This window comes from Sinocyclocheilus rhinocerous, unplaced genomic scaffold (genome assembly GCF_001515625.1).
Source record: "Sinocyclocheilus rhinocerous isolate Xijiao unplaced genomic scaffold, SAMN03320098_v1.1 scaffold1338, whole genome shotgun sequence".
NCBI classification, from domain to species: Eukaryota; Metazoa; Chordata; class Actinopteri; order Cypriniformes; family Cyprinidae; genus Sinocyclocheilus; species Sinocyclocheilus rhinocerous.
Window position 1 is genome coordinate 311,297 of NW_015632722.1, and position 10,357 is coordinate 321,653.

Consider the following 10,357-nt stretch of genomic DNA (forward strand, 5'->3'; position numbering starts at 1 on the left):
CCAAATAAAGTGCTTTTGCTTTCGCACTGAAACACACACCGTCTCCCTGACATGGCTTTATCAACACTACTGCTGTTCCTGAAACCACGCTTTCTTTCTTTGCGTGCACATTTGGGCGGCGTTATGCAAATCTTCCCACATAGCGACGTAGACATGTGGGGGCGTGTTTAAACAAGGCGTTTTAGGATGTGGACTAGTCTTAACTTTTATAAAGAATATCTCTTTGGATTTGAGACTTTAGTCTTTGCAACTTTACAGATCTTCTTTATGCACCAAGAGCTTGTAACACTCCAAAGAGAAAGGAAAAATTGAAATCGCATCATATGACCCCTTTAAAATGCCTTGTAGAGCAGTTTAGACTTAGAGTAATAGTGTTGTTCACGTTCAGTTTGTAGTCCTAAAACCCAAACATTTAAGATTTTATGTTTGAGGTATGACTAGTAATGTTTACATCCACAAATTATCGTCAATCAGAATGAATCCAATCTGATTTCAGATTCTGAAAGCTCTGTTTATATGAACCCTAAACATTGCAATCCGATTCACTTACAGTATTGGTTTACATTTTTTAATCCAATTGAGAAAATAGTCTGATTTAGGCATTCACATGCTTAATTTTTTTCCTGTGGTTCAGATTATTTCAGATCTACTGTACACCAGTGCTATTTTGGTAATATTGAGACAGATTATATATATGAGACAGATATACAGTGGGTACGGAAAGTATTCAGACCCCCTTAAATTTTTCACTCTTTGTTATATTGCAGCCATTTGCTAAAATCATTTAAGTTAATTTTTTTTCCTCATTAATGTACACACAGCACCCCATATTGACAGAAAAACACAGAATTGTTGACATCTTTGCAGATTTATTAAAAAAGAAAAACTGAAATATAACATGGTCCTAAGTATTCAGACCCTCTGCTCAGTATTTAGTAGAAGCACCCATTTGATCTAATACAGCCACACTGTATATATATATATATATATATATATATAGTACATTTATTTTATTTCAAAGTTTATTTTATTTCAAATAACGAAAAAAAAATAATTGTTTTAGTTTTAGTTTAATAACCCTGGTCAATCCAATCAAAATTTTATTCAGATCAAGCTCAATCGGATGGACTGAAGTGTTTACACAAAGGCATTTCTGACCATTTGACACATCAATCCGATTATAAACGGAATATTTGTGGGAATGTAAACATAGCTACTTTATGTTTAGAACAAACCATGAAAATCTCTTCAATGATGTTCACAGACCTCGTTTTACACATAAATCAAAAATCGCTATTCTAAAAATCACATTAGAAATTCCTTCTGGGATGGCTTTCAAATTGACATCATGACTGAGCAGCTCTATAGCAGCTCCATTTATAATATTTGCTTAATTTGATAGGTTAAAATGGCTCTCCGTACATCTGGTCACTTACTCCTGGGTGTAGTGAGGATCTACCACAGAAAAGCCAAGTACCTGCTGGCAGACTGCAATGAGGCTTTTATTAAAATTAAAATGGCTTTTCGCCCAGGTAAGTTGTGGCTGGATTACATAAGAAGTTGGTCCTATTGTACTGCAAAAGATAATATTTTGTGGACTGTTTGACACAGGTGTGGTCGACCTGCCTGAGGAGAACCGTGAAGCTGCCTACAATGCCATTACATTACCCGAAGAATTTCACGACTTCGATCAGCCTCTTCCGGACCTGGAGTATGTTCAGCTTTAACTTAGAGATATCAGAAGCTAAATGTATAAAGGTTGTTAGACTTGCATGCAATCAGTGTTGACCCTTCCTTGTGTTGTGGATTGCAGCGACATTGACGTTGCTCAACAGTTCACCCTGAATCAGTCGCGTGTGGAGGAGATCACCATGCGAGAAGAAGTGGGAAACCTCAATCTACTGCAGGAGAATGATTTTGGTATGGCATATACACATCCTCTTTATTCTCGGCGTTATGTTTTTAACATTTTTTGTCTAGTGTTTTTATCTCTTTTTATTGTTTAAATTGATTATGCACTCACATCGCATTGTCCTCATACAGTAGATAATTTATAGCACATTTTCCTCAACAGCTGATTTCGGGATGGATGACCGAGAGATGTTGCGAGAGGAAGGTGCATTTGAAGTGGACATCATCCATGGGGCGTCTGCGTCTAACCTGCTGCTGGAGTCAGAGTCAAGTAGCGGACAGATTGCTGACAAGTCCAATCACCTAGAGTATGACCAATACAAGGATGATTTTGGAGACAACCCTATGGAGAGCACAGAAGGAGGCATGCTGGGTAAGAGAGGCATCCATGAGCACCTTATAAGTTAAAGGGGTCATATGACGTTGCTAAAAATAACATTATTTGGTGTATTTGGTGTAATGCAATGTGTTTATGCACAGCGACTCCACGACATGGTGGCGGCGGCGGCAACAATACTACAGCGAGAATCAAAGTTACACCTTCTTTCTTTGCGTGAACATTTGGGCAGCGTTATGCAAATCTTCCCACATCGTGACGTAGACATGTGGGGGCATGTTAGAATAAGCCATTTTAGGTAGGCGTGGTTGACTTAATTTTTATAAAGAATATCTCTTTGGATTTGAGACTTAAGTCTTTGCAACTTTATTGATCTGCTTTATGCACCAAGAGTTTGTAACACTCCAAAGAGAAAGGAAAAATTTTAATCGCATCATATGACCCTTTAAAGCTACATTTAGAAGCATCCGTTGAGACTGAGCCGGCTGCATTCTGTACCTACAGTGGACAAGCTGCTCAGTAACGAGGATGGAGGTGGTATTTTCGATGACCGTCCAGCCATCACTGAGGGTGTGATGATGCCCCAAGACCACGGTGGAGATGATGATGATGATTTTGACAACCTTTCACGTAAGAATGCATGTAACATAATGATATGTTATATATTACATGTTTGGTCCTATGCATAATAATTCAAAATTTGCATTTTGTTCAATAGCAGCAGGAGGTCCAGACAGTCCTGATTCTGGTCCTGTGGAGCAGCTGCCCACCATGACAGACCAGACTGAACAGACCACCCTAGTCCATAATGAGGAGGAGGCTTTTGCTTTGGAGCCCATCGACATCACAGGTCAGCCAGAGCAGAGAAATAGTAGTAATAGTGCAGTAATACAGGGATCAACAATAAGACTGGCCAGTTAACAGAACTGTCACTATGTTTTCTGGTCACTGATCGGATAGTTTCTGCTTTAATTATTACACCAAGGTAAAATAATCTAGCTGACTGTCATGAATTAAGTTTTGGCAAAAACATTATAAACAAATTTTATTGTGTACCATATTATCAATATCTAAATATTATATTTTTATATTTTATAATTATTCATTATCATGTTAATTATATAAATAATTATGATTAATTAATTATATTTAAAATGATAAACGAGTCACTGTGCCATAGTTTTCCAATAAATGTTGATGAATTTTAATCTGTCATGTCAAAAAAACTTATAACAAATAATTTATTAGGTTTTTAATGTGCAATAATCAGTGGTGAGGTGAGAGGAAAAATTGGCAGGACAAGTATAAATCTGAAGAAAAAAAAAATAATTGTTGTATACTACTGTGTTCAAAAACTTCCAACCAAAAATAAAAAAAAATTCATCATTTACTCACCCTCATGTCATTTCCTTCTCCTGAACAAAAGAAGATATTTTTTTTAAAAATTGATAACCAAACAGTTTTGTTTCCCACTGATTTTCATTTGTTGGTCTGTACAAGGGAAGTCAATAGGAGATCAAACTGTTTAGCTACCAACATTCTTCACTATATTTTCTTTCTGTTCCACAGAAGAAAGAAAGTCATACAGGTTTGGAATTATTTCAGGGTGAGTAAATGATGACAGAATTTTCATTTTTGGGTGAACTTTCCCTTTAACAGCATTTTGTGCCAGTGTACCTAAACATCTCTTGCAAACTAAACCTAATTTTGGTTATCTTCGATGCCTTTCATCAAACCATACTCTTACATTATTAGTGAAGGAAACCAAAGCAAAAAGAAAGAGGAAGCTGATTGTGGACAGTGTGAAGGAGCTGGACAGTAAGACCATCCGTGCCCAGCTGAGCGACTACTCGGACATTGTCACCACTCTGGATCTGGCTCCCCCCACCAAGAAGCTGATGATGTGGAAGGAAACAGGAGGAGTGGAGAAGCTCTTCTCTCTGCCAGCTCAGCCCCTCTGGAACAGCAGACTGCTCAAGGTCAGGACAGATCTCTGGAACAAGCTGTGAGACATTAATACAGGCTTTAGTGCAACAAAATACATAAGTGGCTTTGGATATGGCTGTTTTTGGCACTATTTTACTCATAATTAAACTCAGAAATCTATTAAAACAACAATTAAATAATGTTGTTTGCCAATGAATTGCTACACAAATTTATACAGCAAGTTTATTAGAAATCTGTCCTAAGACCAGCTCTACCTCTCTGTGTCCAGATGTTCACACGCTGCCTGACCCCTCTGGTGCCCGATGAACTGAGGAAGAGGAGAAAGGGTGGAGAAGCAGACAGCTTGGATGAGTTCCTCAAAGACCTGGAGAACCCTGAGGTGCCACGAGAAGAGGCCCTGTCTCAGCAACGAGATATCATTGGTAAGAGAGGCTGACACATACTGCTAACTACTATTTAGATCACAAGGCGCATGATAAAAGTTTGAGGACAATAAGAAGTAAGGGTTGCTGAAAATGCAGCTTTGCCATAACAGGAATAAATTACATTTCAAAAATATATTCAAATAGAAAACAATTATTTTATATTTCACAATATTCCTGTTTTGTTGTATTTTTGAATAAATAAATGCAGCCTTGGCGAGCATAAGAGACTTCTTTCGAAAAAAAAATCTTACCAACACCAGACTTTTTAACAGTAGTGCACTAGTTTGTCACTGATGCCCATGTTTGGCTTTCTGCAGACCAGACCATCCTGGAGGAGCCCAGTGTTCTGCAGGCTTCAGCCATGGAGGGCAGTCACACTACCCTTGATGAATCAGTCATGCCTCCTCCATCTGGACCCCGTGGACAAAAGCGCAAAGCTCAGGACACAGAGCCTGCCTTACCTGTGAGATCTGAAATCAGATTTTTAGTGTGGGATTTGGACCCCACTCTATGTGGTTTGCTAATTTGGTGCTCTCGCTTGTTTTCTTGTAGATGCTTGAGGATGATCGTTCCTCCATTGTGTCCACACGGCACGTGAACATGCAGCAGGTGGACCTTCCACCTGAGGAACCGGGCAACATCTCACAGCTCATCCCTGAACTCGACCTGATAGGAGAGAAGAGCAAAGAGAAGAAGGATGATGAGGAGGAGGAGGAGGTGAGGAGGCTTTAACAAGCACTTTATTTTTCTAATAAGAAATCCTGTTTAGTACAGCCAAACAATCTGCAGTCACTTTAACTTTTTCAGCACTAAGTATCATAATAGTACAGCTGTTTAAACAAAATTTTTAAATGCCCATTTTTGTGTATCATTTTTAATTGTGCTATTCCTGTGTATTTTTTTTTTTATTAATCAGTTATTACAATTTATCATATAAGGAATTTGACTATCTGAGCACTGGTTGTACTCGATTCCCATCAGATCACATCACTCAGTTAAATCTAAATTTTTGTTTCAAAGGAGGAGGAAGGTCAAAGCGGAGACCAGGATCAGGAGGAGAGGAGGTGGAACAAGAGGACGCAGCAGATGCTGCACGGTTTACAGGTTTGGCAGAATTTAAACATACACTACATATCGTGATAAACAAGATCTGTCAGGGCATATTTAGTGTAATATGAAGCATAAAATTATTTAATATCTATAAATACCCTTTTAATTCTTCCTCTTATTTCCAACAGAGAGTCATTGCTAAGACCGGAGCAGAATCGATCAGCTTGCTGGATCTGTGCAGAAACAACAACAAGAAACAAGCAGCTGCTAAATTCTACAGCTTTCTCGTGCTAAAGAAACAGCAGGCAGTGGAGCTCAGGCAGGACGAGCCCTACAGTGACATCATCGCCACCCCTGGCCCTAGATTTCACATTATATAGACTTTTTATGGTCAACACTGGAAGATTTTAATAGTTTTGTTTGTATATAATGTGTTATGTATTTCTGTGCATGTGCATTTTCATGCATACTACATGTGCACTCAGTCTCACATGCAAACAAAGACTTTTATAATGTCAAAAAGTGCTTATTTTTGCCGTTTCTCAATACAAGCATATATATTGGACAAAAAAAGCTAAATGGTTCTGAACTGTTCTGACCTGGTTGAGGTTGAAAATATAATGCTTTTGTTCTCAAACTTACAAAAATGCTTATCTTAGAAAACAGAAATGGTCAGAATGGTGGTAGGTTTTCATAGGAAAGTACAAATCTAATTGTGGTCATTGAAGTGAAATTGCTCAGCTGGTGCCACTCCATTAGTTTGTTGTGCTCACTTGCAAAGACTTTTTAATCATGTTTCCAGATGCTTCTGTTTCATTATTTAATGGGTCCTGTTGTTTTGCATGCTTTGAATTACATGTTGACATGCAACATACTTGTGTTTACTTTCATGAAACATTTACCCAAAAGCTGCTTTATTTTTGCTTGTCAGCCAGACAAATTAAAATAAAATGTTATATACTGTGATATACATTTGTTAAAATAATGTTGTGCCATTTGTTGTAAAGAAAGTTTTTGTAATTGTGCAAGCACTTTTTAAAACGGTCCATAGGTCTTTGGTTTTATCGATGTTACCTGTGACAACTCTCTGTTTTGTATATCACAATAATTAAACACTTACCTGTTACAGTGCAGTAAAATCCTTTATTTAAATGCCTCAAAAACGGCTTGTTTTATTCATATTGGGATAAAAACATGTTCGTAACAGGTTACATTATTCTTACACAACAGTTTTTTTGCCTTTAGACCTGACTTGATACAACCGTGTTATGTTATTTTGTAATAAAAAGTAATTAAATCCCTTTGTCCATTGACTGAATTGATTATTCAATTAGTCATCCGTGCGTTAGGGGGCGTTGTGACTCATTTGCGCATCATCACCTATGATCAGCACCAGCGAAGAAGATTGGAAACAACACGCGTCGCGAACTGGCAGCAGTTTGTACATGAGGAGGTTTATATGCTACTACCGAAAACAGGTAATGTCATATTTTTAAAAGTTGTCAGCGCTGTATCTGCTGTAATACAAACTGAATCCTTTCTCCCCTTTGCACCTTGTATAGATGATTTAATCATGTTACTGTTGTAATGACATTGAATGGAGTCAATACTGTCAGTCACATAAAGTTTGTATAAAAATGTATATGAGATACTAAATCAAAAGAATGTATTTTTACAGTAGCACATAATCAGAATTAACATCATAATACACTACTGTTGCATATTATTCCACCCAGGAAAACTCTTCTGAGTCGTCATGCACGTTTGTCAGCGATGTGTGAGTTTGTTGCTCTCGAGGCCTTTATCTGCAGCTGGCCAGCAGTCGACACGCGCACTGCACCAGCGCTCACATCTCATACTGCTGCAGCACAGCACCAGACAGTCGCCCGTCCACAGACTCTCACAGGGACACAGCAGAGAGACATGGAGACACTTCACGGACCACCAAGCTGCTTCACCAGATGTCTATAATAAGACTGATCTTGCGCAGAAAAAGGTTGTGCCATTAAATTCTGACGTGCATCGAATATCAAGCCAAGTGTCTCTTTCAGATAGTCAAAGTATAGGTATGTATTAAAACTACATATTTGCTTGCATGAGAATCCCAGATTGAGTTGTCATGCTAATAATCGGTCTTGTTTTCTGTAGATTTGGATGCGGCTGTGCGCGCTTCTCCGCTTCAGGAAATCAGCGAGGAGGAAGCAGTCCAGATCCAAGTACCTTCTGCCCTTCCACCAGAATCTTCCACACTCAGACCTTATGTGGATAAATCAGAAACTCTCAGCAAACTGGTTCAGCTCGGTATGTTTCATATCTTAAGTAGGTTATGTTGGATTATTTTGGATTTGTCTAAACTTTTGGTCGTTTTCCAGGTGTCAATCTCTGGGAACTAGAACAGAGACCCAATGTGGGTTCCATGCTGGTTAGACTTGACTTTCATGCCGATGTTGCACCCAGACTACTCTTCCTCAAAGATTTGGGAGTTGAGGAGTCTAAACTGGGCCGACTGCTCACCAAAAACCCCTTTATCCTCACAGAAAGCCTGGACAACCTTGAAGCCAGGTCAGAAAGAGAATGCACACACACACACATATGAAATAAACTGTAGTGCAACACATTTTCAAACTAATTAGCAGCTTTTAGAAAGATTTGAGACTTGACTTGGCATTGAAACGTCTCTCAGGCTGCCTCATGGGTATCAAATTGATACTCTAGTCTAAATAATTTGTAGGGCTGCACGATAAATCGCATGCGATATTTAACACGCATCTTGTCATTGACATTTTCTTCTAAAGGATACCTTCTTTCTTTGGTCTATTCATTTTAAGGGTGTCCTACTTGAAATCAAAGAAGTTCAGTAAGCAGTCTGTGGCTGTTATGGTGACCAAAGCTCCATACCTGCTTAACTTCAGTGTTGAGAGACTCGACAACCGGCTTGGATTTTTCCAGAAGCAGTTGGGACTCAGTGCTGAGAAAGTGAAGTGCAATTATGTATATTTTTTTATAGAACAAAAAAGAATCACCATTAAGACCCATTCTTGCTTAGAAATATTTAGTTTGTTTGTTTGTTTAAACAAATAATGAAGTGGTTTTTTTTACCTGATTTTCATACTGACCTTTAGCATTTGCAGAAGAGCTACATTTACCATGAATGTTATCATGATTTTTGCTTTCAGACCCGAGATGTTGTGACACGCCTACCAAAACTACTGTGTGGCAGTTTAGAGCCAATTAAGGAGAATCTAAAGGTCTGACACTTTGTTGATTTATTTTTCTTTATTATTTATTTATATATATATATATATATATCTATCTATCTATCTATCTATCTATCAGGGCTCTGAACCGGTTCAAGGAACGAAAACCAGAAATGAACGAAATTTTGACAGGAACAGAAACCGGAAACTAAATCAAATTTTATAGTTCCAAACGAAATCAAAAATTTGAAATGGCCATTAACCGGTTAATAACGTTATTTTATCGTTCCATTTAATATTTGAAATTTGCTTTCAACCAATCAGGAATTCAATTAGTACGGCAAATGTGAAGCTGACGCATCCAACGAGTGAAATGCCCGCTCAACTGTGAACTCATAAATAAGTCGCAATGGCAATGCGTTATACCCGGTTCATACTACACTATTTTAGCCCGATTTTGCCACGATTTGCTTGACGTAGGGTGTCGTGGGGATTCGTAAATGACAATGGGCGTCGGAACGCAATATCGTTTCGGCACGTGTAGTGTGTCATAGTGGACGACAACCGATTCCACATCTGTGATGCTTCACGACAGAAAGACTAGCATGTTTAATTTTTCCGTCGTCCACGACGAGTTCTGTCACATTGGTGACGTTGACCAATAGCAGCACAGAAGCTCTTTCATACACAGGTTTCAAACATGGCAAAACGAAAGAGAGATGTTGGTCCTGCTAGGTGGTGGTCGGGAAGCAATGTGTAGTCTGATATGTTTCTTGTCCACGCCACGACAAGATTTTAGGAGTCAAAATCGTGTAATCTGACACAGTGACTATCGTGACCGACAAAAATATCATGTAGTCTGAACCCGGCATTAAAGTTTATCCAAGGATAGTGTAATGCCGGGTTCAGACTACATGATATTTCTGTCGGTCATGATAGTCACTGATAGTTGATAGCAACACTATCAATGCCTAAACAGAGCCTGCGGTGGTCAGGTGATACAGCGGTCACATGGTGCAAGTCGTAGCTCTCAGAAAACTCCCAGTTCACAAGTTGTAATTACGAGTTCTACGAGGACGTGAACGCTTTTTACAAGTTGGAATCTCATAATTACGGGAATTCCGATATGGCGTGAACCCACCTTTAGCCTATGGTTTTTTTTCCTCTCAAAACGCAATTTTATACAAGTAACGTTAGCATTGTTTAACAATGCAGCAAACATTTTTAAATATCTTGAAAAAATACTTTAATATCTTTAAAGCGTTAACAGATGTAGTTAAACTACATTTGGCTAAAATCTAGAAAAGACGATGCTTTATTGGCTATGATTAAGGACAGTGGGTTAAGATACCAGATTTTCCGTTTTTTTGTTTGCTTTTTTTTTCTTTTTGAGTTATTATTATTATTATTATTATTATTATTATTATTATTATTATTATTATTATTATTATTATTATTATTATTATTATTATTATTATTATTATTATTAT

General features: G+C 38.1%; 2 protein-coding genes across 6 annotated transcripts in view; both read left to right on the top strand.

Moving 5' to 3' along the window:
• LOC107742819 (double-strand-break repair protein rad21 homolog) overlaps window positions 1-6,450 on the top strand; it is an 11,664-nt gene extending 5,214 nt beyond the window's left edge. Inside the window, exons 3-14 of one of the 5 annotated variants that reach the window (XM_016555865.1) lie at window positions 1,403-1,532; window positions 1,612-1,711; window positions 1,814-1,920; window positions 2,075-2,284; window positions 2,753-2,878; window positions 2,967-3,098; window positions 4,004-4,227; window positions 4,464-4,617; window positions 4,938-5,083; window positions 5,173-5,337; window positions 5,641-5,724; window positions 5,859-6,450. In XM_016555865.1, the coding sequence (XP_016411351.1) occupies window positions 1,403-1,532; window positions 1,612-1,711; window positions 1,814-1,920; window positions 2,075-2,284; window positions 2,753-2,878; window positions 2,967-3,098; window positions 4,004-4,227; window positions 4,464-4,617; window positions 4,938-5,083; window positions 5,173-5,337; window positions 5,641-5,724; window positions 5,859-6,050 (1,770 nt within the window). In that variant the 3' untranslated portion in view covers window positions 6,051-6,450. The remainder of the gene's footprint in view (window positions 1-1,402; window positions 1,533-1,611; window positions 1,712-1,813; window positions 1,921-2,074; window positions 2,285-2,752; window positions 2,879-2,966; window positions 3,099-4,003; window positions 4,228-4,463; window positions 4,618-4,937; window positions 5,084-5,172; window positions 5,338-5,640; window positions 5,725-5,858) is intronic. The other 4 variants (XM_016555867.1, XM_016555869.1, XM_016555868.1 and 1 more) reach the window with 4 other exon arrangements.
• Window positions 6,451-7,050: 600 nt separating this feature from the next.
• LOC107742869 (transcription termination factor 3, mitochondrial-like) overlaps window positions 7,051-10,357 on the top strand; it is a 4,918-nt gene continuing 1,611 nt past the window's right edge. The window contains exons 1-6 of the mRNA XM_016555941.1: window positions 7,051-7,148; window positions 7,407-7,736; window positions 7,819-7,971; window positions 8,043-8,232; window positions 8,499-8,646; window positions 8,847-8,918. Of these exons, the coding sequence (XP_016411427.1) occupies window positions 7,427-7,736; window positions 7,819-7,971; window positions 8,043-8,232; window positions 8,499-8,646; window positions 8,847-8,918 (873 nt within the window). The 5' untranslated portion in view covers window positions 7,051-7,148; window positions 7,407-7,426. The remainder of the gene's footprint in view (window positions 7,149-7,406; window positions 7,737-7,818; window positions 7,972-8,042; window positions 8,233-8,498; window positions 8,647-8,846; window positions 8,919-10,357) is intronic.